Source organism: Cervus elaphus, chromosome 1 (genome assembly GCF_910594005.1).
Source record: "Cervus elaphus chromosome 1, mCerEla1.1, whole genome shotgun sequence".
Classification (NCBI taxonomy): Eukaryota; Metazoa; Chordata; class Mammalia; order Artiodactyla; family Cervidae; genus Cervus; species Cervus elaphus.
The window spans coordinates 13571633-13598764 of NC_057815.1; the positions used below are offsets into that span (position 1 = coordinate 13571633).

The 27132-nt window shown below is 41.9% G+C and overlaps 2 protein-coding genes and 1 pseudogene across 4 annotated transcripts in view; 1 reads left to right on the forward strand and 2 right to left on the reverse strand.

Moving 5' to 3' along the window:
• The window catches only part of LOC122683791 (poly(A)-specific ribonuclease PARN-like), a 1255676-nt gene that overhangs the window by 1221869 nt on the left and 6675 nt on the right, over positions 1–27132 (forward strand). For 2 of the 3 annotated variants that reach the window (XM_043887750.1, XM_043887825.1), the window contains exons 27-29: positions 11106–11161; positions 12131–12217; positions 14907–14981. In XM_043887750.1, the coding sequence (XP_043743685.1) occupies positions 11106–11161; positions 12131–12217; positions 14907–14981 (218 nt within the window). Of the gene's footprint in view, positions 1–11105; positions 11162–12130; positions 12218–14906; positions 14982–18464; positions 18813–27132 lie in introns of those variants that run through there. The other variant, XM_043887669.1, reaches the window with a different exon arrangement.
• Positions 20806–22030, reverse strand: LOC122684376 (annotated as a pseudogene).
• Positions 26483–27132, reverse strand: part of LOC122684146 (poly(A)-specific ribonuclease PARN-like) — a 192952-nt gene continuing 192302 nt past the window's right edge. The window contains exon 26 of the transcript XR_006337960.1: positions 26483–26871. The gene's annotated coding sequence lies outside the window, so the exon portion shown is untranslated. The remainder of the gene's footprint in view (positions 26872–27132) is intronic.

The following is a 27132-nucleotide window of genomic DNA, read 5'->3' on the forward strand; positions in this document are numbered from 1 at the left end:
GCGGGCAGTAAGTTCTTTCTGCTAATATGCCTGTGCTTCACCTTTAATATCAGAGAGATTTTTTAAACTGAAGGGTTGTAGAAAAACAAAATACTTCAGATCCGTGCGAAACCTCCTTTCACTGGTGCTGGACGGAACCACGCTTATTGTCTCAGTTACCAGCAGCCACCCTTCACGTTGAACCATGTCGTTCACTGGTGACCCACGTGTCCGGAAGTGCAGATCCTGCTTGTCTTTCATGAGAGCAGTACTTGGCCCCTGCAGGGCGGCTCTCACCTTACCCTCTGCGGTCCTGCCGGCCTCTTCTCATACAGAGGAGTGAGAGGCGCTGGAGCAACAGGAGGGCGAGGCCGGTCTGCCCTGCACGCGTGCTCAGGCACTCAGCCTGAGTGTCTGACTCTGTCACGCCGCTGACTGTAGCCCGCCAGGCTCCTCTGCCTGTGGGTTTTCAGGCAAGAATACCGGAGGAGGCTGCCAGTTCCTCCTGCAGTGGATCTTCCTGACTCAGAGGTCAAACCCGCGTCTCTTACATCTACATTGGCAGGTGGATTCTTTATTAATGTGCCATCTGGGAAGCCTCCCAGCAATTGCTGTTGGGTTTTAGCATCCTGGGTGAGGGAGCCAATATGTCTTCATTGAGATCCTGGTAATGTTGGGTATCAAGTCCATTGTGGTTCTATTTTTTTTAATAATTTAATTTGTCTATTTTTGGCAGTGCTGGGTCTTCGTTCCTGCTCTGGCTTTCTCTAGTTGGGGTGTGTGGGGGCTACTCTGGTTGCAGTGCTCGGGCTTCTCATTGCAGTGGCTTCTCTTATTGCGGAGCATGGGCTCTAGGGTGCTTGGGCTTAGTAACTGTGACTTGTGGGCTCAGTAGTTGCGTTGCATGGGTTTAGTTGCTCCGCGGCACGTGGATCTTCCCAGATCAGGGATGAAACCCTTATCTCCTGCATTGGCAGGTGGATTCTTTACCACAGAGTCACCAGTGAAGCCCATGAGTCCATTGTTTTAAGTGTTAGAGTAATTTCCCTCAAGAGCTTTCCAGCTTTACAACATAAGTGAGAGGTGCAATACAGTTTGTGCTGTTGGGAAGGCCTACCTGTGACTGTCACAGTGCTCAGCATAATGGGTTTCCATATGCGTTTCATGTGTTAAAATCATTTGGTTAATTTCTCCAGTAGAACTGCCTCACTTCAGGGTCCTGTGTAGTAGAGAGCAGCTGTGGTCTGTGGGATCAGGTACCTGGATTTGAATCCCAGCCCTGCTCCTTATACCTGGACCCCCTTGAGCAAGTTACCCTCTGTGTGCCTCAGCTTCCTCATCTGTAGTTGAGAACGATGGTGCCCATTGGATAGGGTTGCTGTCAGAGTGCCACGGGAGAATGTGTATAAAATGCACAGTGCCTGACATGTCATAGGCCTCAGTCAGCTTGTCACTGCTTTGGGGACATTTATACTTTGAAGACTTCTGTTGACCAAATGCTGGGAACAAATGGAGAGCTTTTCATTTTTAAAGAAAATACCATATAATCATATCTTTAGTACTGTAGGCCTCTTATAAGGTGGGCTTTGTATTCAGTTATGAGCCTTGATCAGAAAAAAGAGGGATAGCGGGATAAAGCATGCTTGTAACTCAGTGGTGCTCAGGAAGATTTGCATGTATGTCTTTTTGCTTTTTATTTCCCCCTTTGAGGCATATGGTTAAATCTCAGTCTGGGCTGGGCAGCATTTCTAGTTGTAGGTTTTTATTGGGAGAGGAAAGTAAAGAAGTAGCATTTACTAAGTGACCCTTTGAAAGTGGTTTCTTTTTTTTTTTTTTTAACAGCTTTATTGGGATATAAATTTGCACGCCATGCAATTCACCCATTTAAAGTGTACAATTCAGTGGTTTGGGGTATGTGACATTATGCATTTTTTAAAAAAAATTATGGTAAACTATATGTAACATACAAGTTGCCATTTTAACGATTTTTAAGCGTACAATTCAGTGGCAGTGTTGCACAGTTGCCACCACTATCTGTTTCCAGAACTTTTTCCTCACCCCAAACAAACTCTGTGGTCATTAGGCAGTAATTCCCCATCCCCCTGCTCCCCTCAGCCCCAGGTAAACCTCTCACCTGCTTTTCTGTCGATGCATTTGTCCTTTTGTGAGCTGTTTCTTCTTGAGCAACTCATTGCTTCAGTGAGATCTTAATCTATTGAAACAGTACCTTGGGTTTCCCAAATCAGTAGGATGGAAATAATCTCCAAGCATTGGCTTGGTTTGATTGCCCTGAAAGTGACGCCCTGATTCTCATGAAGGTGAAGGACAAGGTGAGCCTGCCTTGAGCGTGGGGCTTCTTAAGGCTGGAAACTAGTGCTTGTTTGCAAACTAGTCGTTGAGTTCTCCCAGCAAGGGGTGCTTGCCTCAGACTGATACTGCCTTACCTAATTTCTGCCGTGCAACCTTATTTTCCCAAGATTGATCAGGCAAGCTGCTTCTGTGGCTTTATCATAAGGCCACTTTCTAGAGACACCTTAAGGGAAACCCACGCCACACACCTCTGCTCGGCGTGCTAGCCCCGTGGGCCCCTTCTGCCCTTGTATTGGCTCTGGTTGCTTTAAAGTATGTGTCTCTCTAGCTTAATAACTTGTTTATCATTACAATTTGTAGAGGTTAGAAAAAATCAGTCCCTGGATATATGTTTAAGCAGCTTGCCTCCTTCTTAGCAGGATATCATTTTAGTTTCCTGTGATTCCTATTTGAATCTCCACAAGCGTGGTAGGTGACCTGAAACAACAGACATTTATTCTTTCACAGTTCTGGAGGCCAGAAGTTTGAAGTTAAGGTATAGGTGTGGCTGTGCTTCTCCCACAGGCTCTGGGAAGGATCTGTTCCTTGCCTCTCTAGCGCCTGGGGATGCTGACACTCCCTGGCTAGTCACCATGTCACTCCAGTCTCTGCCTCCCCCTCTGTGTGTATCCTGTCTCCCTCTTTCTTTTGTAAGGACAGTTGTGATGGTATTTAGGGTTCACTTGGATAGTTTAAGATATGTCCTCATGTAAGGTCCTTAACCTAATTTCTAGTTCCATCTGCTAAGATCCTTTTTTCAAATAAGGCAGCATTCAGAGGCTCTGGGAGTTAGGCTGTGGACCTCGCTTTCTGGAGGCCTGTTTATAGGCATGTTGGTAGTAAAGCCCGTGTTCTTAGGTAGTCCTTGCCTTGCCTTGGCCCTGGCTGTAAGCAGATAGGTCATGGTTATTTCCAAGTCTGTTTCACAGTTAATTTATATGAGTCAGAGGTTAGCAATTTACCCTAAGAAATTTGCAAGAAAAGAAGTGAAGAGAGGTGAAGTTGCTTAGTCCTGTCCGACTCTTTGCAACCCCATGAACTGTAGCCCGCCAGACTCTTCTATCCATGGGATTTTTCAGGCAAGAATACTGGAGTGGGTTGCCATTTCCTTCTCCAGGGGATCTTCCCAACCCAGGGATCAAACCCAGGTCTCCTGCATTGTAAGCAGACTCCTTACTGGTTGAGCCATGAAGGAGTTTAGACTAGCTGCCAAATATCTTCTCCACTGAACATCTTCCATGGTTCAGAGTGTTTCACCCACAGCGACTATAATTTCTGACAGCATCCCTGAGGAGGTAGGTAATAAGGTCCCCCATTTGCAAGCTGAGGCCATCTGCCGCGGGCCCCAGAAACAGTTGAGTCAGGGACAACCCAGGTCTGTCCTCAGCTGGGGATAGGATTCTTCCTCCAAAGCATCATTCTCTAAAAGAGACAGCTCAACAGTTAGTAGGACATTTTCTTAAGAGACACTGCTAGTATCGCTGAAAGATTTCTTTCTCTGCATGTTTGGTTTGGGCAGTGATTCTAAAAGATGTTGACTTGGACCACCGGATTGACTGCGACCAGTTTCCTCTGACATTTTACAATCTGCTGTTTTATAGGTCCAGCAGACGTTGCCTTTGTACAGTGTTTAGTTTAACACTTTTATTTGATGTAATTTGATATGGTTCATTTGATGGAGACTGTTTAAACATGCTGCTGACTTTCTTTCCTTTTGCCTTTCTTCCCCGCACTGTCCCCCCTCCCCCCCCACACACACTTGTTTCTTGCATTACATCTCTGAGAAGGGACATGAGTTGGCTTTGGGACAAATGTTGGGTAACTCTCTATTTGTCAAGATATCAAGTGACTAGATTGGAAATTGCACGTGCACCCCTCTTCCCCCCACCCTGAGTGAAATGAAAATAACTGGTGCCACAAGGACTCTCCTCTACCCAGTGGTTGCCCTCTTATTTTACACAAGAGCTTTAGTGAGCAAAATAAGTGAGCTTATTTTGTGAGAGATGTCTGCATGCTTCCTATCCTGGATGATAAAATTAGTTTTTTATGGCGCATAAATATGTATAATGATGAGCCTTTGCATACACGGTTCTCATGAAGTGCTTTTTACTGCTGTGCCCTGAAGGAAATACCGAGACCATTTGCAAGAACAGTAGAGCTGGCAGTCGTTAAGGGTTTCAATTTTCCTCTGGAAGGCTTGGGACTTGGAGTTAGGTGCAAATTAATTCACCACTCAAATCGTGTTGAGATGAGATTGTACTCAGCATCTCCGTATTCCGGTCTGTAGTGGCATAAGAGGAGTACAGTTTTGCTTGGAAATCTGTTCTTTGAGGCAGAGCTTTTTAGGAAGAGATATGTAGTCTTGAAGAAATGCGCATGTTTACTCATTAAATGAAATACTGAGTTTCTAGGTGGAAGAATGAAAAGTTTGGGGCCTGGAGGGTTTTCCTTTTGCTCAGGCAGAACCAGAGTAAACACTGTCCTCTCTTATGAAGACAGGCTGTGACATCAGAAATCCTAGATCATCCAGGCCTGTGTGTGTGTGTACAGATCTGACCTTACAGGAAATAAAGGTCCTGTATTCAGACACCATTATCTCACTCACCCCTAGGATGGGCCGATTCACAGGGTTTCCCTGATGGTGATCTTGGTGTGTGGGGGGCAGGTGTGACCGTGAGGCCGGAGGCCTGGGAGCAGCTGGTTCTGCGCTGCAGACGTGGGAAGGTTGTCCTCTGACCTGTAGCAGCATGGCTCTCTTCTCTGCTCCTTCATCCTGGTTGCTTTCCTCAGTCCACCCAAAGCTCTTCTCAGAGAGCAGCCTCATTTCTTATATCTGGACTCTGCCCCGTTGCACGAAGCTATAATTTAATCAGCCCTTAGAGCATTGCCAAAAAAGCCAACAAAAGCCTATATCTGAGATCTTACATCCCGAGTTCTTGCACTAGAGGTGGTTGAGGACGCGAGTCCTCATTTGTCCCTTAGAGGCTCCTGCGGGGACTGTAGGCTCAGTTTCACATGAGGCTGTGGGAAGAGCTCAGGTTAAAAGCCGATGTGAAGGGGGTATGGGCTTCCCAGGTGACATCAGTGGTAAAGAACCCGCCTGCCTGCCAGTGCAGGAGATGTAAGAGACGTGGGTTCAATCTCTGGGTCAAGAAGATCCCCCGGAGGAAGAAATGGCAAGTCGCTCCAATATTCTCGCCTGGAGAATTCCACGGACAGAGGAGCCCAGCGAGGTTGCACAGTTGGACACGACTGAAGCGACTTAGCTCACACGCACGTGAGGGGGTACCTGGCAAAGAGATGGTGAGGCCCTTAGTGTAAGACTGGTAATGGGGAAACTTTGGGTCTGAATCTGTCTCTACTCCCATGCTGGCCAAGGGTAAGCCGCCGGAGTAGGAAAAAGCTGCTTCCTCATTCCCTGTGTGATAGGACTCGGTGCCTGTCCTCTAGACGCCAGAGGATCAGAGGAGGCTGAGTGCGCCGTAACAAACACTTATTTTAGTCAGGAACCTTGTCCTTTTAAAAAATAGTATATTTTTATCCTGATTGAAACACAAATTACCCACTTGTAATTCTACCAGCCAAAACGAAAAAAAAAAAAAAAAAAAAAAGCTGTCATTTGGTGTGTTTCCTGCTAATTTTCTATCTCTATTTCATTTGCTAATTGAGATTGTGCTGGTTTATGATTTGGTAACTTAAAAAAATTCAATAAAGGATTTTTCCAAAGACGTTAAAACCGGTGGTCAGCAGCATCGCATTGCTGGTCTTCAGTGGTTTGTCAGGTGGGACATCCTGGTCCTCTTATAACCTGACCTGTGTGTCGGGCCTTCTGTCAGGTGCACAGGTATTACTGGTTTCTTGCCAGTTGTCTCTTTTCTTTCTTCTCTTCTTTTAAATTTATTTATTTGGCTGTGCCGGGTCTTCGTTGCGGCATTCGGGATCCTTAGTTGCGGCATTCGAACTCCTGTGGGATCATGACTCGCAGCATGTGGGATCTAGTTCCCTGACCAGGTATTGAACCCAGGGCCCCCTGCACCGGGAGTGCAGAGTCTTAGACACTAGACTACCAGGGAAGTCCTGCCGATTGCTTCTTTAAGTGGCCCTGAGTACAAGTCACTGATCCACAGTCTTTTTCTGCCATCACTTAGCAGCAGTGGAAACCATGCTGCTGCAGGAGCTAAATGAACTGTTTCCTTTCATTTCTGAATAGAATTATTGGCTTTACACGTAGACTCGGTCATGCGGAATTTTAACGAACTGTAATGATCTCTTTGGTTCCCAGAGGTTTGAGCCTCGGTGCAAAATATTCCTGAATCACCTTCAGGACTTCCTGTCTGCATTTTTGAATGTTACCTTTGCCCTTCTTGTTTTCTTGAGCACAGCTGCATAAAACAGGTTAATACCAGCACTGTTTTGCCATCCTTTTTCACATTGGACAACTGCAAATGATTCAGATCAGCCACAGTCCAAGACACGCTCTTGTGTCATCAAAGAATACCCTCTGATCTTAGTGTACCTCTTTTGAGCTGCTCATTGTGTCTCATGCTTGCCAGAATTGGGGTCTGAAGCGTGTTGGTAAGGTCGGAGAATTTTGACAAGTTTGGAGATTCAGTGTGTGTGTGTGTGTGTGCCAGCCTTGGAGGCCGTATTATTGACTAAAGCTTGTGATGCGGAGGGGCTGCTTTGTTGCCAAGTTACAGAAAGGGTTGGACTTTTGCCAGTGAATTGCCAAGAGAGTAGTTTACGCCATCTTTTTTTACATTCTTCTTCAAAATGAGGGAAACAGTGGTCAGCAATTGTTTCCCCCAGTTGACATCTTGCAGAGAACCTAGTTGTTTGCCACAGTTGACCTCCTGGTTTCAGGGAATGGTGGAAGCCTTGTTATTGCTGCCTGGATGTTGAGGTAGTCCTTGGTGTTTGTTTTAATAGTTTTGTGTTTCTCTTAAGTCAAAATGATTTACTGCAAACAAATCATTGAGACTAATACCTTTTTGGAGAAGTTGAGACAAGTCATTATTACCCAACTGATCAGTGAATCATCATTCGTGGAAATTAACACAGTCTTGAACATACTTTTTTTCTGTGAACCCAGTGATTTTCAGTTCCCAGGTTCTGAGTCAGTGGGGCTTAAGTGGGTGGGGCCCGGGAATTTGCATTTCTATCAAGATGCCTATCTGGGGAAACACATTTTGATAAGTGCTCAAGCTTCTAGGCTCCTAAGAAGCTTTATGTCTGAAATGAAATTCTCCTGTGACTACAAGCCTTCTAACATAGTCTGGATCAGTGTCACACTGCCATGGTCAGAAAAGAATGTCAGCAGATGACTTTCCATGAGTGCCATGCAGCATATGGGCAGCAGAGCCGGGTGGCTGTTTTGGACATAAAGACATTGTCCACAGCCTGTTCTGTGGAGCCGATTAAGAGGCTGAGCTGAAGTCATCCAGTCTGCTGAGTGAATGACCCCGGAGTGTACTGTGCTCCACCCTTGGATCTGTTGGGATGTTTGAAAGCCGCGCTAAACAACATCGCCAGTGTCATCACAGAACATTAAAAAACTGACAGATGCCCCAAAGGGTAGAATTTATTTTATAGCATCTAGAATGTGAACATGAGTCATGTAGTGTACTGGGATAGAATCCCAGTGTACGATTGGCCCTTGTATCAGATGGGAACTTTAATTTTAGTCTTTGACAGAATCATTGTCAGTCCTTCAGAGAATAAGTGCAAAAATAGTGTTTCATCAGGAAGCTTGCAGGAACGTGGCCAGGGCCCCACACAGTCTTGTGTGTCTGTACCAAATTATAGCCACCCTGAATCTTCACTGAAATAAAAATAACATTTCCTGCAAGCAATGGTCCGAGTGTGTTTCCAATATCTGCAGATGAAAGGCCTTCTGGGAGAGACTGTTCTTCAATGCAGTTCACAGGGAAGGAGCATCCTTTCATGTGCTTGTCAGTATTTCTGCTCGCCTAGTGCATTTCTCTTACGTTAAAATGAAAACTGTTCGGTCAGATGAGCCACACATGAGGTATTTTATCAGATCATCCCAGGGTGTCAGTGTAGGCCATCTGACAGCCAGTCAGTATGAGGCATGCATGCAATGAAATGTTTTAATTTTCCCTCAAAAGGGCAGGCGGGGATGCTTCCAGAGCAGTGGCCTGCAAACTGTCTGGCCTAAAAGGAGAGGGAGGCCCTCGGCGAGTTGACTTTGGTTCTGTTCCACAGATGCTCAGCTCCAGTTTTAGAATTGGTTTCCCAGTTGCATGGGGTGCAGTCAGCCAAGTCATACACAGATTGGTTTGCGTGTTCTTCCAGGGTTTGGGGTGATTTGCTTCTCTGTAAAGCCCAAACATGAAGCTGGAGGGATGAGTGAGAAGGGCTATTAATATAATTCATTTGGAAGGGGTTTCTATTTAGTTAAAGTATTGAGTAAGCAAACAAGGTAGTGTAGGATTAACTAACTTAAGAAAAATCTTGAGTGTCTCTGCTGAGAATAAATTTTTACTGAGTTTGAACAGAAATGATACTTATAATCGAGATGAAATATTAAAGGACAAACAGCCAGTGTAATGCTTGACAAAATGTATCTTTAAAATTAAGAAAATATATATTTACATGGTGAGAGAATTGGGGAAATCTGCTTTTTAAATGTCACCCTTGTTTGTATTTATACATTAGATTTTCTAAACTTGTTGAGGCCACATGACCTTAAGAGGAAAACAGTATTTTTAAAAGAAATAAAGCAGCTGAACACTCAAACTTGTGATTTTTCTTTATATTTGTCTCCCCACAGCAGGTGGGGTAGTGCACAGGATATACGGATTGATTCTACTGGTGTTTTCAGTTGAACTTTCTCTAAGGAAATCTCTAGTTATTACCCCTGGGGCTCGCAGTTCTGGTAGCCTCTGTTTTAAGTTTAAAAAATAATCATAAAAGGATTTTTGAAAAACAAAACTCAGTTTCCCAGAACCATTGGCTGCTTTTTTTCAGAGCAGGGAGTGGGGAGTATTTTTTATTTTTGGTTTAATGATACCAGTGTTTTACAAAGCTGTCACAATAGTATAAAATTTTGTGCTTTTTTTAAATTAAAAATTGCCCTACAAGTTACTGATGTTTTGAATTTTTTGAAAGTTATCTTGAAATTAATTCTGTTGGAATGATGAACTGTAATTTACCCACGCACATAGGTTGTTGAATCTGGAGGTTGATTTTGATTACTGGTGCCTTTGAAGGTATAGCAGTGAACATCTTGTTGATTCAGTTTTTATTCTTCTGTTGAAATTTGGGTACACAATTTATTTTTATAGTGGCTGATATGTTTCTTCAACTTTTACTGAAAATTGTTTTGGTTTTTTTTTTTTGTATTTTTGGTTTAGAGTTGGGAGCCATCTCTCAATTTACTAAATGGAGAATTGAGAATTACGTGAACCATAAAATTATTGATCCTTCTAACTCAGGACTAACTCATCAGGTTCTGGTTGTCAGTAGTAATAACAACCACTTTCGAGGGGAATCTATGCTTTTATATGTCTCATTGTTTTCTGGCGTTGCAGGCGGTATCGATTAAACTGGGTGAACCAGCTACCAGATCCAGAATAGTACACTTGAGCCTAAATTAGTGAACTAAAAATAAATTTGGTTTCTTAGCCATAGGATTTGGTTTATTAAATTGTAGGCTAGGCAACAAGTCCTCAAACTGCAGAGTACCAGGACTTTTTTTTTTCTGGCGTTCACAGAACAGTGGTATTCATGCTGATGGTTCCATTTGTAAACTGGATCATGCCCTGCCTGGCTTTTGAATGCCTGGTAATAATGTGCCTTAATTGCAGGTCAGTGAAGCCAAACTAATTGCTTGTTGGGCACTTGGATTGCCTTTTTAATTTGCTGTATAATGCAGTCCCTACCAGAAATGCACAATATGCCGTTATCTAAATAAAACTCATTAAAATCATCTTACAGACAACAGAATGCCTGATATTTTGCCCACAATCTTGCAAATAAAAGCAAATTGAATGGCATTATGGAGAGCTGTAATTTAGAAGCACTCTTTTAAAAAGTGCCTTTGTATCCATTTTAAAAGTATACATAAATGACTGCTATGGTTTCTATCAGTGTGTTAGGTTTTTTGTTTGTTTTTACCAAGGATTATTTTGCTTCATGCTTTTAATATGTTTTAAATGGGAGTAATGACAGTTCACCCAGTAAGATCAGTACTCATCCAATGATGGCATTTCACTTTAAAAAAAGAAGAAAAGAAAGACATTGGTGACACATTCCTAGCTCACAAAACACCAGTCCATAGGGATTACCTTTACAATTTGTGGGGACAGTTGTTCACGGGGGTTAAGATGGTCAGTACACTGTAGGACTTGTTTTCTCTCAGTTTCTCTGGACTAACAGGGCAGCTCAGCAGAGGACTTTGTTTTGACTCTTTGATGACTAATTTTATTCATCTAGCTAATATTTATTGAGTAGCTCCTGAACTACTCCAGGAACAGCTCCAGGAACTGTTGTAGGTGTTGGGGATACCAGTTTTTGTTTTCTATTTGTAATAAATATTTCAGACTCAAGAAGTGTGCTCAGTCATGTCTGACTAATATTTAGCTCTAGAGAAAAATGTGAAGTGGATCTTAAGACTCTTCAAAATGATTTTAGAAATAAGGTAATGTAATTAAGGAGCTTCTACAAAAGAATTTTCTAGATGTTTATATCAGCTGGTTTTTTTTTTTTTTTAAATAGAAGTTAGTCCATTATCCATTTTCCTTTTCTTTTGGTAGGTTATTTCTTATGAGAGTCATGGATATCCCCTATCTAAACTTGGAAGGACCAGACTGTAAGTGAATTTTTTATTTTCTCATTGCATCTGCACATTTAAGTGTGTGGTCTGGAAAGGAGAACAGGAACAGAATTACTGAAGAAAGAGCTTTATTCACTTAAAAATAGCCAGTGATTTTGTGGTTGATATGAATAGTACGCTTAAGTTAATGTTACCCTTGGGCCTTGATTAACCCATCTCTTTACTTACATTTTCCAGTTTATACATGAGTTGAATTTAAAAAAATATATATCTTCTCATCATTACTTCATTTTCACTCAGCACTCTGAGTTCATGATTTTCTGTAAAAAAAAATTGTATATGTAATAGATTTCAAGATGTACTAGCTGTGTCAATAACAGTACATTTTCTGTTTTCCAGTTATTTGAGTATGTATATATTTAAGTTTTGTGGTTAGGTTTTTTTTTTTCTTTTTGAAGACCTCAGACAACCAGGCTGTTTGAGAGGTAGTTGTTGCTTCTTCCGATTGTTCTTTTCCATTGCTGTTTTTGTAGCCTTGGTAAATTGCCTTAATATATGCCATAGGCATATAGAAACAGAGGAATTACGCTTTATACACGGTGATAATAATCACTGCAGTAGAAGTTTGAGGACATCGTCGTAGTTTTAATGCTCAAACCTGTCGTCCTCGCAGCAGTTCTGTGAGCTGAGTCTCGTCGTCCCCAGTCTGTAACCACGAGTGGCTTGAGTAGTTAGGTCTCTTGCTCTGTGTCGCAGTCACGTGGTGGGTGTGGGATTAGAAATCAAGATTGTGACAGGACTGCGTCTGTTCAAGCACATCCATTCAGTTTGGACAGTGCATTTCTTTTTTTAAGTTGGATACACATGAACGTTAGGGCTCATTTGGTAATTGCAAGGCTCTCATAATTATTCTCCAAGTTAGCTTGGCCTCAGTTTCATTGACGAACCACTGGTCAGCTGTCCGCTTTTCAGCCATCAACCTTTCATCAAAAATTTGTTTTGTAGTGCAGCCTAAACGTGATCACGTCCTCCATGTGACATTCCCCAAAGAATGGAAAACCAGCGACCTTTACCAGCTTTTCAGTGCCTTTGGTAAGTCAAGCATAAGTATAGATGTCCTTTCAGGGTCCTGCTCTTCTTACGGTCTAGGTGGTCAAAGTATATAGATGGCTTTAGCTTGGACATAAAAGAGGATTAATATGCAAAGTTTTCATCTCACTCGGAGAGTTTTTGGAGCTTGGTATGCTGCTTTCTTATGCCAATATGACCTGAGGACCTTTTGCTAGCATCCCACAGTAGAGCACTGTTATTCATCTATATCCATGGAAATCAAGAACAGTTAGCCCCTTACGACCCATGGGGAAGAAGTCTAGGCTAAATAATTGTTAAGGTGAAATTGAAAGAGAATACCTGTTTCATAAGGGCAGGCAGTTGCTGCTTGATATCAAATAGCCCAGCAGATAAGCACAGATGTTTGAGAGGACCAAGTATGAGGTAGGTTCTTTTGTTACCTTTTTTATCAGGTCAGGCCATTAGATTCAATTGAACAGTCTTCTGATTAGGGTTTATAAAGGCCATTCTGATTGTAAGTCTTCAGCAGTGTCTCTTAATTTTAACAAAGTATTTAAACTGTCATCTCTGGAAATTTGTGATTACAATGGAAACAGCAAAGACTTGATTGTCCAATAATAAGCATGTTTAGTGAATGTTAATGTGTCCCCAACAGCTTAGCATGTAGCCGTTTTAGAAAGAGTTGAAGTTTGTTAAAAGATGGTAAGGTGTTTATATTTTAGCATCTATGGTAAAAAGCAGATACAAAGTAGAATTCCTATATAACTAACATCATTTTTGTTGAACTTAGAAATCAAACTGAAAGGATGCACCATGCTCTTATCACTGAATATTTTAGATAGGATTTTTTCTTCCTCTTTGTGCTTTTCAGTATTTCTTAAAATAAACATATATTAGCTTTTATAAGTACAAAACATCGTGCAATTTTTAGGAACGTAAATGAACACAAGTGTGTTTCTAGCAAGTTATCCTCATCTTTGCAGATAGTCTAAATGACTTCTGAAATTCTGGTCCTGCTTTTTAATTTAAATGCAGTTAGATTTCACAGCACATTCCTTTGGTAAGCTTTTGATGTTGTTTCCCATCTTGTGTTGCTCTTACCCCTATTTACTCAAGCTTTAATTGGCTAAATTCAGCAGGACGCTCTGAGTAGAATATTTTTCATTTTAATTAAAGAAAGGTTAGCTGTGTGATATTGAACAGGTAACCTCTCTGTATTTGTGTTTCCTCCTTGGACATGATGATGGTGATAATGGTACTGCCTATTTAATAGGCTTGTCAGGATGATCAAATCAGCTGATCCATGGAACGCATTCAGAAGTATGTGGCCTAGAGTAATTACTTAAGAAACGCTAAATATTGTTGTTGAGTCACTAAGTCGTGTGCAACTCTTTGTAACCCCATGGACTGTGGCCCACCAGGCTCCTCTGTCCCTGGGATTTCTCAGGCAAGAATACTGGAGTGGGTTGCCATTTCCTCCTCCAGGGAATCTTTCCAACCTAGGGATTGAATCCACATCTCCTGCATTGGTAGGTGAATTCTTTTCCACTGAGCCACCTGGGAAGCCCCCAAATATTATTTGTCTAAAAAAAACACACAGGGTAGAGAGCTAAGGAAGTCATGGTTGTGACTTTTGTAATTGAGAAAGTCCTGGCACCCCATGGTGCAGCAGGAAGTAAAAGTTCTTTCCTGTGAAGGAGAAGCAAAGCAGTTTTCAAGTGTTCCGAAGCCTTCAAAAATTTTAATAGATAATAAGACATTTTTTCATCACTAAGTTCTGGTGATGTTTAGCCATTTAAAAAAAATTCCAGTCTCCTGTGTTTTTTCAGGAAGAGGGTAGTGGGTAGATGTCTGCTTGCCCTGGGTTTTCTCCAGCTCCCAGCCCTCTGCTCCTCTCCTGCCTCTGTCTGCTCTCCTGCATTCCACTCTTTGCGTTTCGCCTTTGCAGAGGACTTGTCTCTGTATGTGAAAGTCATTTTGTGCCACTCTACTGCTTTCTGTCCCTCCGTGTTTTTCTTTTCTGTATTGGTCTGTCTTGGTTTCCTCTCTCTGATGCCTTCTTTTCCTCATCCTCTATCCTCTACCTGTTTTTCTTTATTTGAGTTCTTTCCCTGGCCTTGAGATCAACAGTGAATTTTTCTTATTTCTTACACACATGGTCTCTGGTTTTTACTAGTGATCTTTTAAAAAATATACCAGGCTCATGGACTTTTTAGTCTTTTAGTACATGAACCTGGCATATTCCTTCATTTATTTAAGTCTTCATTAGTTTTCATTTGTTTGTTTATTTTAAATCCTGACCCCAGCAGTGAAAGTGCCGAATCCTAATGACTAGACCACCAGGGAACTCCCTTCTCCTGATCTTGATTGGAAAAAAGTCTCTAACCCTGGCAGGAGATTGGGTTGAATGATAAACTGCCTCAGGATTTAATCCAGAAGGATCTTTTTTTGTTTGTTTTTAAAACAAACTTTTAAAGATTCTTCTGGTTGTCCTGGTTTATCTGCTTTCTTGAAGTTTTAACTGTAGTAGCTACTGTGATAGATTTAAGTTTTATTTCTCTTTAGTGCTGAGATTTTGATCATCTTTTAAACTAACACCTCATCTCTCTTTAAATTGATGGATGTTCCGAAATATATCAGATATACAAATGGAATCTGATAGCTATCTTAATGGCTAAATGCTTACTTTGCTTTTAATTCAATATTGCAGGTAACATTGAGATATCCTGGATTGATGACACGTCAGCATTTGTTTCTCTCAGCCAGCCTGAACAGGTACCAATTGGTAAGTGTGTTGGGCCTTTGTCTTGTGTGTTAACTAAAAGGTGGGAGCTTGCCCACTTCCCAGTCTAGATGCTGTGGTGTTCAGTCAGCTGGTTCACAAGCATTGTTGCCTGGTTTGTTTTGAGCTTGTCTCTAAAATAAAGGAAGTAGTTAGTAAGTATTGCACGTAGATGAGAAAATAAGACAAATGTACTGATTCTTTAGAGATACTCTATCATATATTTTTCACTTTTCTGTTCCTTTCTTATAGCCCTTTTTCTAAAATGATTTGTATGTTTACTTGGAAGGATAAAAAGAGCAAATTGAGAGGAATGGGGGACACCAGATGGTGATTCCTATATTGACCTGTTTGCCTCTGTACTTTTTCCCATTTATTTTATAACTTTTTGTGATTCACTTATTCCATTAAACTGGTATCAAATACTTGTTTTACAAACAAATAAACTGAAAGATACTTCAGTTGCTTCTAAATTAGGGTTGTAAAAAGGTCAAATACCAACTCTCTTATTGTTGGACCCTAAATAGTTTTGATATTAACCATCACAAAACATCCCGTTTTCTTAGGATGCAAAGCTATTGAAGAATATATGTATTGTTCAGCTATTTCTTCACATAGATTTCAAGTTCCCTGGTGTTAATAATAAAAACATGTGAAAATGTTAAGTATGCTGATTAACGTTTTCTTCTTATTAAACGAAGTGCCACAGACTAACAGTATATAATTCTGATGACGTATGAGGAGAATATAAGCAGCTCTATATGAAAATTTCTACAAACACAAATTCAGGTCAAATTTTTTTTGGTATTTAAAAAAAAAAGTATATAACCATCACAGGAATATATGCCATGTTATAGAAATGGAAAGTTTAGGCTCTGGAATCATATTGCTATAGTTGTGTGACCTTGGGCAGATTCTTTGATAAGCTTCTGCTTATCTTTATAAACTGAGGACTGTGTTACGGATTTTCTAGGATTGTTGTGAGGATTACATGAAATGATTATGTATATAAAGCTGGCATTGCTTTGAACTTTTATGATGGTTGTTTCGAAGTAGATTTCAATATGAAAGGCACCGCAGGAGCTCATGACACCAGGAACAGTACTGGATACAGGGTGTGAATGATACTGCTGTTAATAGTGACATGTTTTCACATTTGCTTATTTGTGACCCATGCCCCCACAATCCTTAGAAAGACAGTTTACATGGAATCCAAAGGGAATGGATTATTAGAAACCGAAGGATGACTTCAGGTGTGGGGGCAGGGCCCCTGAGATTAAGACGGTCCTGAGACTTCAGCATGGTTGAGAGAGCACTGATGGGAACTCCCCACCCCAAATCTTTTTCTTCCCCCATGTATCTCTCTCATTTGTTTCTGGCTGTGCCTGCCTGCCGTGCGTGGGCCTCCTCTAGTTGTGGCGCTCGGGGGCTGCTCTTCCTTGTGGCGCGTGGGCTTCCCATTGCAGTGGCTTCTCTTCTTGCGGAGCTCGGGCTCTCGGCGTGTGGGCTCAGTAGGTGCAGCACCGGACTCGAGAGCACAGTCTCAGGAGTTGTGTTGCAGGGACTTTAGTTGTCCCGAAGCCCGTGGGATCTTCCTAGATCAGGGATCGAACCCATGTCTCCTGCATTGGCAGATGGATTCTTAACCCACTGTACCAACAGGGAAGTCCTCCACCCTAAATCTCGTCACATCTTTACTCATTCATTGTTGCCCTTCACCTCCCTCGCTCTGGTCACTGAGCTTAAAAGCTACTGTACTATTGAAAGACGCAAAAATGAGTTAAGGGGATAATCATTACGGGACATCAAATATGGTTTAACAGGAACATTAAAAGAAGCCTTGATACCTCTTACCCGTAAACAAGGAATTATGCCGTGCAATGGGAGCGAAGGGGATGCAAAGGCTTTAAAGTCACACTGACATGGGACCTAACCTGCCTCTGCCACCTGTCAGCCATGCACCTCGAGGCCTGTTACATAAACTCTTAAGCCACAGGTTCCTCACTGAGAGATGGAGATGATGATAGTTACTTTGTAAGATGAGATCACACACTGTCTGTCTGTCTGTTTAATTTGGCTGCTCTGGGTCTCAGTTGTGGCACTCAGGATCTTTGATCTTTGTTGTGGCATGCAGGATCTTTAGTTGCAGCATGTGAACTCTTTGCAGCTTGTGGGATATAGTTCTCCAACCAGGGGCTCTCCAGCCCCTGCATTGGGAGCTCGGAGTCTTAGCCCCTGGACCACCAGGGAAGCCCCACAATCACAGATTTTAAGTTCCCAGCAAAGAGTCTGGCACTCCACCAGCAGTGCCTGATAATTGGTAGTAATTATTATGATACTGCTTGGCCTCCCTCGCTGTGAACAGTAAACATAAGTGTGTGTAAATCTGGAATCTGTAAGACACTAGTGAGTAGTATTTACTTGAAAATGCAAACATAATTCCTTGTTTATGGGTAAGAGGTGTCAAAGCTTCTTTTAATGTTCCTGTTATACTGTATTTGATGTCCTGTAATGATTGTTCCCTTACTTATTTTTGCATCTTTCAATAGTACAGTAGCTTTTAAGCTCTATTTTATTCAGCGATACCTGAAATCAGGGAGCTAGATTTCAGAATCACGTAGCCACAGAAGTCCTCTGATTTGTTCATTTGGCCGTCTTATTCACCACTGGGGGCTTCCCTGGTGGCCCAGATGATGAAGAATCTGCCTGCAATGCAGGAGACCTAGGTTTGATCCCTGGGTCAGGAGGATCCCCTGGAAAAGGAATGGCTACCCACTCCGGTATTCCTGCCTGGAGAGTCCCATGGACAGAGGAGCCTGGCGGGCTACAGTCCACAGAGCTGCAAAGAGTCAGACACGACTGAGTGACTGAGGCACAAATGCACTCAGCCCTGGATCCCCCTCTCACGCCTGGCCTGTGAAAGGGCCATGTAGGGAATCGGCCAAGATGAAACTGTGACCTTTCTACCTTTCTTCTTCCTAGGTTAAGAAGTTAGGTGGCTGCTTTTTTTTTTTTTTTTTTTTTAATTCCTTCTCTTCTTTATTTTTTATTTATTTTATTATTATTTTTATTTTGGGGATCTTTGTTGCGGCATGTGGGCTTTCTCTAGTTTTGGCGCACTGGGACTACTCTCTAGTTGCAGTGTGCTCACTCCTTGCAGTGGCTTCTCTTGTTGCGGAGCATGGGCTTTAGAGCCGGAGGGCTTAGTAGTTGCGGCACGTGGGCTTAGATGCCCAACCAGGGATCACACCTGCTTTCCTCCTTTGGAAGGCGGATTCTTAACCACTGGACCACCAGGAAAGTCCTGTGACTTGTCTTTTGATACATGCAGCTTTACTAAGCAAGTGTAATATTCCACAGTAGTCTCTCTTCTGACAGAAAAGACAACTCTTAACGTAAATACCTGGCCATTTGCATGTACTGTGCCTATGACTGCAGTTTTCTTAGCCAGGAGCCGTCTTTTACTAAACCATCCTCTCCCCCCAGAAGCCTGGCTCTGTCCTACTTCCATCCTCGCCTCAGCCTCAGCATCCGTGTCTCCAGGATCTTCTTAGGCTTCCTTTACAGCGGTTTGGGCCCCGTTCTCTGTATGGAGCCTGGTACCCTTTCTTAGCATACCTTGCTTCCCTGGTTGTCTTCCCAGATGGACTGGAAACTCCGAGAGCAGAGACCTCATCTCTTGTTTGCCATTGTGTTTTCAGGGCTTCGAGTTGTAGTGTCTGATGTTAGAAGTGTATGAATAATGTTAGAAGTGTATGAATATGTTAGAAGCTGAATAAATGCCATTCAAGGTGTCATGACTTAGAAATGCCTTTTTGCACTTGCTGGGTGTATCTCGTGTCTCAGACCTTGTGCTGTGATTTCTGAAATGATGCAAATGTTTCACTGAAAGACACTGTAGAATTTGTTTTTTATCATGGTGATTTTACCGATGAGCGAGACCGAAGATATTTAATATGCTGCAAATCCTGTTAATGTTATCTTAAACAAATTACTTATTCATTTCAGCGGAAACACAGGGCCTCTTAGATCAATAACATAACATTGGAAAAATCATTAAATGCCTGTTTATATTGCAGCTTGTAATGGCTTCTTTGGCTCAGTTACAAACTATTTTTGATTTACATTTAAGGAGTTGCTTTTTAACTGACACCTGTCTTTTTTTTTTTTTTTTAATTTCTTCATCGTGCTGAGTCTAATCAAGATTTCTTCAAAGCATTTTCATGACTATGACAGCTCTTTCTCAGGTCTATCAAAATGATTAAAACTCTTCTCCTGAGTGCCATTTAGTTTGATTCCTGTTGCTTTTTGTTTCTTTGTTTTTTCACATTCTTCCCCTCTGTCTGGGAAGACAGCCTGTGGCCAGTGTGGGACTTGATGCCATGGAGGAGATCACTGAGCCTCATTGTTTGAGAATTTTTCTCAGAGTCATTGAATAAGAAATCACCTGTAATGGTCACATCTGAATAACTCAGACATATTTAGGATTTTTATATACCTAATGCAGTCTTCGGAGAAGGCAATGGCAACCCACTCCATTGTTCTTGCCTGGAGAATCCCAGGGACGGGGGAGCCTGGTGGGCTGCTGTCTTTGGGGTTGCACAGAGTTGGACACGATTGAAGTGACTTAGCAGCAGCAGCAATGCAGTCTTATTAAATGGGGGAAAGAGCTCAACAATATTTCAAATGTACTGGCACTTCCTAGTCTTACTCTCAATATTTAGACATTGTCTTATGTGTCCTTAGGCTCCTCTGTCCATGGAATTCTCCAGGCAAGAATACTGGAGTGAGTAGCCATTCCCTTCTCCAAGGGGATCTTCCTGACCCAGGGATCGAACCCAGGTCTCCTGCAGTGCAGGCAGATTCTTTACAGTGTGAGCTACCAGGGAAACCCCTTAAATACATTATAAGGCATTATCTCTCTGCCTGTAATTCTTATAGAAATAGCTTGAGGAAAATTAGCTTTTCATTTGTTTTGAAAGTCACAGTTTGGAACACACCATGAATACTACAGAGAAATTTTAAAAAGCAAAAATTGATGAAGGCACTGTAGAAGAGGTAAAAAAAAACCTAGTGGTTATTCTGTAAAGCTAGCCCCCATTCAGGGAGTTACAGAAATTCCTGATATGCTGCCTTAGGAGCTTGTTCATGATGAGTTTACGGGGATGGGTAGATACCTGGCTTTACAGCTTCACTTCAGTCCCTAGTATGGGTGTGTTTATGTTAAATCATCCTTTTAAAAGCCCAGCTTGTGATTGTGCTGAACAGATAAACATCAGAGTTGTGATGTGGTTTTTGAGGTGATTATTCAGTACTGGATTTCCAAAGAGTCTTGCTTATAACTTTAAACTTCACCTGTGCTTTTTGTTAGCCTTTTAAAGTTTACCGAATCTGAAGAGGTACTCATTTGTGGGATTGATTTGTGTTCTCGTTTTTCCTCAGTCACTCTAGGTTCCTGACTTTGTTGCTTTTTTCAAAGAACCAGCTTTTGGCTGACTTCATTTTTCTGTCTTGTTTGCTGATGTCTATTTTTTTGGATTCTGCTTTGCTGTTTTCTTTCTTTTTTAAGTTGCTTTGGATTTACTTTGCTCTTCTTTACCAGTTTCTTTTTTTTTTCTTTTTTCTATTCTTTTTTTTATTAACAAGCAAAATAATAATTAAAAAACAACAACACAACAACAAAAACCTTAAAGTTGGAACTGCAATAAGTCAAACTGCTGCTGGAGTTCACAGATGTACCTGGGGTACATGCACCCTCATTGCAAGGCAGGACCTAGGCACATAACTGTGCATTTAGGTATGTAGGTGACCAGGAAGAGTCAAAGAGGTGGAAAACACCGGAGAACAGAAAGCATTAAAAGCTTTTCATCAAGCAATTCCACAGCGCTCTGCTCTTTGCCTCTGCTTTGCCTCTGTATCCTCTGTGGTTCCTGTTCCAGCTGAACTTGTGACAATCCCAAATTGTTCCTTCCTCTTTTTCAGCTTTTCGTCATCCTCTGACTTTCTGGAGATTGAAGAGACACTCAAACCAAACCTTTGAGCTCTTTGTTTTAGCTTATCCAGGTTAACCATAGGCCTGGTGTCACACGACAGACCTTTTGATGGAACTGGAGAAATCCCAAATCTAGTTGCCCGGGCAGCTTTCTTACTCTCCAAACTCACAGGTACATTGAATCATTCAGCTCTCCTCTGCATCCTCTCAGTCTGTGGTATTTCAGATGTAATTTTTACCACTTTTTTCTCTGCTGCCACATCAACCGTTTTTTCAGGAGGTTCTTCCTCTTTGACAGGCAGTTCTAAGGTCTTTGGTTCTTCTTCCTCTGTTTCATCTCCCAGTACCTCTTCTTCATTTGCCTCCTCTTCAGCATGCTCTTCAAGATATGCCTGGAGCCTGTTGATGAGATCTTGTTTTATTCCCTTGGTCTCCAAACCACGAGCAAGACACTCCTGCTTTAGTTCAGCAAGCTTCAGCTTATGAAGCTCCACCGTCTCAGTCGCCATCTTGTTACCCCTTACCAGTTTCTTGAAGTAGAAAGTTATGTGCTTCCCCCCCGCCCCGCCGTCTTCTAAAATATTTTTGAGCCTGGCTTCCAATAGCTTAGCAGTCCAGCCAGTGATCAGTCAGGTGTGCTTGAGCACCTTGAGCCGTTAAGGCTTTCCACTTTTGCCGACAAGGTTTGGGAATGTTCAGCATCCCACTTTCAAGCAGTTCATAAGTCTGCCCCAGTTTTCACTTTTGGGTGGACCTTCTTTCTCCAGTGTAAGTGCACAAGGCCTCACGCCCAGCCAGCAGTGTGTATGTAGCTAAGACCCTCTCCCAGTCATTGATTTTGACCTCTTTTTGTTTCTGATACAAGTATTTAAAGCTGTAAGTTATCCTCGAAGCACTGTTTCAGGTCCATTCCATCAACTGTACTTTGTGTTTGCATTATTGTTAAGTTAGACACGTTTTCTAAAGGCTCCTTTAACCAGGGATTATTGGGAAGGGTGTTGTTTAATTTTCAAGTACTTCGAATTTTCCTAGATTTCTTGTCGTTACTACTTTATAATTTAATTGTGTTGTTATTAGAAATTTTACTTTGATTTCAATCCTTTTAAACGCAGTGAGATTTGCTTTATAGCCTCATATAAGATATGACCTGTCTTGCTGAACATACTGTGTACACTTGTATGTAAATGCTATTTCAAATACTAAAAGATGATGCTGTTAAAGTGCTGCACTGAATATGCCAGCAAATTTGGAAAACTCAGTAGTGGTCACAGGACTGGAAAAGGTTCAGTTTTCATTCCAGTCCCAAAGAAGGTCAATGCCAAAGAATGTTCAAACTTCATACAGTTGTGCTCATTTCACATGCGCACAAAGTTATGCCAAAAATCCTTCAAGCTAACCTTCAGCAGTATGTGAACAGAGAACTTTGAGATGTGTAAACTGGATTTAGAAAAGACAGAGGAACAGAGATCAAATTGCCAACATTTGTTGGGTGATAGAAAAAGCAAGGAAGTTCCAGAAAAAATTCTGCTGCTTCGTTGACTAAGCTAAAGCTTTTGACTGTGTGAGTCACAACAAACTGTGGAAAGTTCTTGAAGACCTGGTAGTACTAGACCACCTTACCTGTCTCCTGAGGAACCTGTATGTGGGTCAAGAAACAGCAGTTAAAACCAAACACGAAACAACTGTCTGGTTCAAAATTGGAAAAAGAGTACAACAAGGCTGTATATTGTCACCGTGCTTATTTAATTTATATGCAGAGTACATCATGCTGGGCTGGATGAGTCACAAGCTGGAATCAAGATTGCTTGGAGAAATAGCCACTTCAGATATGCAGATGATATCCCACTCTAATGGCAGAAAGTGAAGAGGAACTAAAGAGCCTCTTGATAAAAAAAATTGCAAATCAATGTGTACTCTAAAAAAATGGAAACAACTAAGGAATATTGGATACATATTGGGTTTTAGGTGGCTTTAAGGAATTACAATTAATTTATATCTTATAATAATGGCATGATTATTGCCTCAAAAAAAAAAAAAAACCTTTATATGTTAAATACATAGTGAAGTATTTATGGGTGAAATTATTTACTTTAAAAGAATATAGTTTTAACAAAGATTAGATGAAACTAGAATGGCAAGATGTTTATAAATTTGATGAGTTGTATTCTTTTCTTGACTTTTGTATATATTTGATGTTTCCATAATAAAAAGTTAAAAATAAAATCAATGAGAGAGACATTAGGAAGGAATAGTCTTCACCCTCTTAGGTTGGCTTCCCTGGGAAATTGGCTTAGAGATTTGCATGCAGGGCTCTTGAGAGTAAACCCCGTGGGAGATTACAGGAAGTTGAACTGGGCCCAAGGAGATGCTGGAATGCACTGTAGTGACAAGGAAGGTTTCAGTAACTCCCAACTAGAATGGCTCCTCAGGTCACCTGATCTCAGGGAACCATGACTTTATACACCTCTCACTACCCTCCCCTTCACATATACATACACATATTGATCTGTCTTTGAATTGTGAGCTGTCTCCAGAGAACAGGTATAACCTTGGAAAAGATTTTCTTTGTATCACCTCACACTGGTCAGAATGGCTATCATCAAAAAGTCTACAAACCATAAGTGCTGGAGATGGTGTGGAGGAAAGGGAACCTTCCTGCCCTATTGGTGGGAATATAAATTGGTACAGCTGCTATGAAGAACAGTGAGAAAAAAAAAAAAAGTTATGTCTGACTCTTTGCGACCCCATGGACTGTAGCCCTCCAAGCCTGGAAGGCTCCCCCGTCCCTGGGATTCTCCAGGCAAGAACACTGGAGTGGGTTGCCATTTCCTTCTCCAATACATGAAAGTGAAAAGTGAAAGTGAAGTCACTCAGTCATGTCCGACTCTTAGCGACCGTATGGACCGCAGCCCACCAGGCTCCTCCATCCATGGGGTTTTCCAGGCAAGAACACTGGGGATATTTAGGGGTGTGCTAAATATCTCTGAGCCAATAGTAACTTCTAAGGAGATCATAACATTATGCTGTAGTGAGAAAATTAGTGTTGGAAATTATAAGTTTATGAAAAAGTGTTATGTTTTATATACTTTGTTAAAGAAGACAAAATGTATTGGGAAAACCACCAAAACTATTAAGAATTTAACCTAATATTTAAAAAGATAAGAGCAAATGTATGTAAAGTTCACCTGTTTGGACTACCTCATTCACTATTTTGCTGCATAATTCAGAGATCAATCCATATACTTTATTTGGGAAGTATTTGTCATGCACTTATTATGGGCTTTCCTCATAGCTCAGTTGGTTAAGAATCCGCCTGCAATGCAGGAGACCCCAGTTCGATTCCTGGGTCAGAAAGATAAGCTGCAAAAGGGATCGGCTACCCACTGCAGTTTTCTTGGGCTTCCCTTATGACTCAGCTGGTAAAGGATCTGGCTGCAGTGCGGGAGACCTGGGTTCAATCCCTGGATTGGGAAGATCCCCTGGAGAAGGGAAAAGGCTACCCACTCCAATACTCTGGCCTGGAGAATTCCAGGGACTGTATAGTCCCTGGGGTCACAAAGAGTCAGACACGACTGAGTGGCTTTCTCTTCTCTTCACGATCATGCACAGGCGGTGATGTGGGGATCTCCCCTCTCACAGGGTGCCCGCTTCTTGGGCCTCGGTTTCATGTGTGTCTTTATCCGTCTGCAACCCAACCTCTTGCTTGAGTTCCAACCATTGTTTGTTAAACGGTACTGTTTAGCAATGTCCTTCTGTCTTGTGAAAACTTGAGACCTAATGTCACTTGAACACATTTGTGCAGAAAGAGGTAGAGAATAATAGTGGTACATATGGAGACAATACCTTGGGCCGGTGGGCCAGTAAAGCTCAGTGTCCCCTCAGGTGCAGAGCTTGGGGACTGGTCCAGGAGTGTCTTTAGGGGATAGTTTTTTTTTTTCTTGTTGAACTGCATAAATTTTATTCTTCCTTATTAAGTGTAGGAATTAACCCATCAGTTCTGGACGAGGAGGCAGGCTTCCTAGCCTTGGTACCGTGCCCTGCCTGTTAGAAGTTGGACTGAGGCCTGCAAATGCCATCTTTTACCTGTTCAGAAAGGCTGTTTTAAAATAAAGAACTTGCTCTGCTATCTCTATTTATGAACTCTTTGGATGGGAAAAAGGACTTCCCCAGATTTAAAATCTGTAATAAAGGCATCAAGAAAAGGCTTCTCTTCGTCTCTCTAAAGTGCTACTACTCAGAGTCACTCCCGGACTTGGTTAAAGGGGATACCACCGTCTGCCTCTCAAGCCTGGAGCTTTAAAGAAATCTCAGTGCCTGACGCCTTTCTCTCTGCAGCCTGTTGATCACAACATTATGTTTTCCTCAGAACCATCTTCTCTGTGCCCTTAGTTCAGGCCAACAGCTGGAATATGTAACAGTTCTACATGCTCTCCCTTGGTTTATTGAGGCTTTCTACAGCACTGACTTAACTATTCCCTTAAAAAGGGTAGCGACGGTGTCATGCTTCCCACAGGGACCTCCGCTGACTCCCCGGTCGTCCGGGTTCTGCGCCCCTCCGCGGCCTTAGCTCTCTGCCTTCTCCCCACCCGCCGCACCTTGGTCTCCGCAGTGGGCTGTGTCCCCCCACATCGGTGAATTTGCAGGCTCTGCTCTCATTGCCTGGCTGCTCTTCGAGTACCGAAGCCCAGGGAAGGAGAGGCCACTGTCTCTCGAGTTAACAGCTTATTCTAGTGTAGATGTAGTAAGCTCAAAATTTCTATTCTTCTATTCCAGGAAAGTTTTCTACACAGTTAGGACATATAGATCATATTTTCACAGGGGACTGTTACTGTGAAGATCAAATAAGATCTTAACTGTAAAGTTATTGATAAACATTTTCCAAGGCATAGAGACAGTATAACAAAGTGGTTAAGAGCTTGAACTCTGGAGGCACATGGCTTGGTCTTCAATCCCTGCCCTGGCACAGAGTAAGGAGCTGTGTGGCTGTAACCTCCCTGTCAGCCCTGCTTCTTCATCCCTAAAGTGGGGGTGATTCAGTAATTGTCTCATAGGGTTGCTGCAGGAGTAACCAAGTCAGCATATCTGAAACTTGAAGGGTAACGCCTAGTATGGAGTCATGTGCTATACACTTTAGCTGTGGTCATTTCTATTATCTTGGTTGCAGCTGTGTTTGTAATTCCTACAGTCTGTTTATGGGATTCTGAATTAAACTGTTCTTTTTGCAAGCATAGAGACATATACATATACACTTTTTTAAAGTTCCTGTAACTTGTCAGGGTATCAAGCCCTATTTTTAACATGTCTTCAGCATTATAAATATAAGAGGAAAAGTTGTCTTACCTACCTTATCTTGTTTTGCTTCCTAATTATAATGCATAGAGAAAATAATACTGCTTTGTATTAACAGGTGAGTTGTTTGGAACAAGTTGCTTAGTGAGGGTGAAAATTTAAAATGGTGAGGATTCAGGTCAGGTATAATGCACTGGTTTATGCTCAATAAGTTTCAGATCAATGAATTTTTACATGTTGGATTTCTCTGTTTTATGGAAGAATGCCTGTGCTCTAAATGTTTAGCCTTTCAGTTCGGCTTCATTGGTACATTCTGAAGGCGTAAAGAATGGACTGTTGGTTAGTTTATTTACTGTAGTGAAGGCATACAAATTCAAGCTAAATCTGGCTAATTTCTTCTACAGGCTGGAAGATAAAATCTTTTTTACCTCCCGCAGTTAGGTCAGTAGTGCGTGACCAGACTCCTCTTCTGAGGTCACCTGACTTAATTGTGGTTGTGAAGCAGCCATACAGTGTGTCTCCATGTTCGCATTTCTGTCCCTTTATGTTTCTGGCGTAGAGTAATTAAATAATTACTGTTGCTGGTCATGCCATTTTTCCCAGTGAAAAAGTCTGCAACAAATACACGAGAGTTGAAATCACTCTAGATTAAGAATGTTTATTGACAGACAAGACAGTACCTATTCCCAAGGCTTTATTTTAGTCTATGACTTAAAAGAGAGATCCTGAAAAATGTTCCTATAAGCATGTTAACTCCACGTGAGCCCAGTGGTTACTCTCTTATTTTTTAGATTGTTTTGCCCTGAAGACAGGCATCCCTCGGGCGGAAATTGTGAAATAGAAATGTACATAGGGGGACTGGAGCTGCAGATC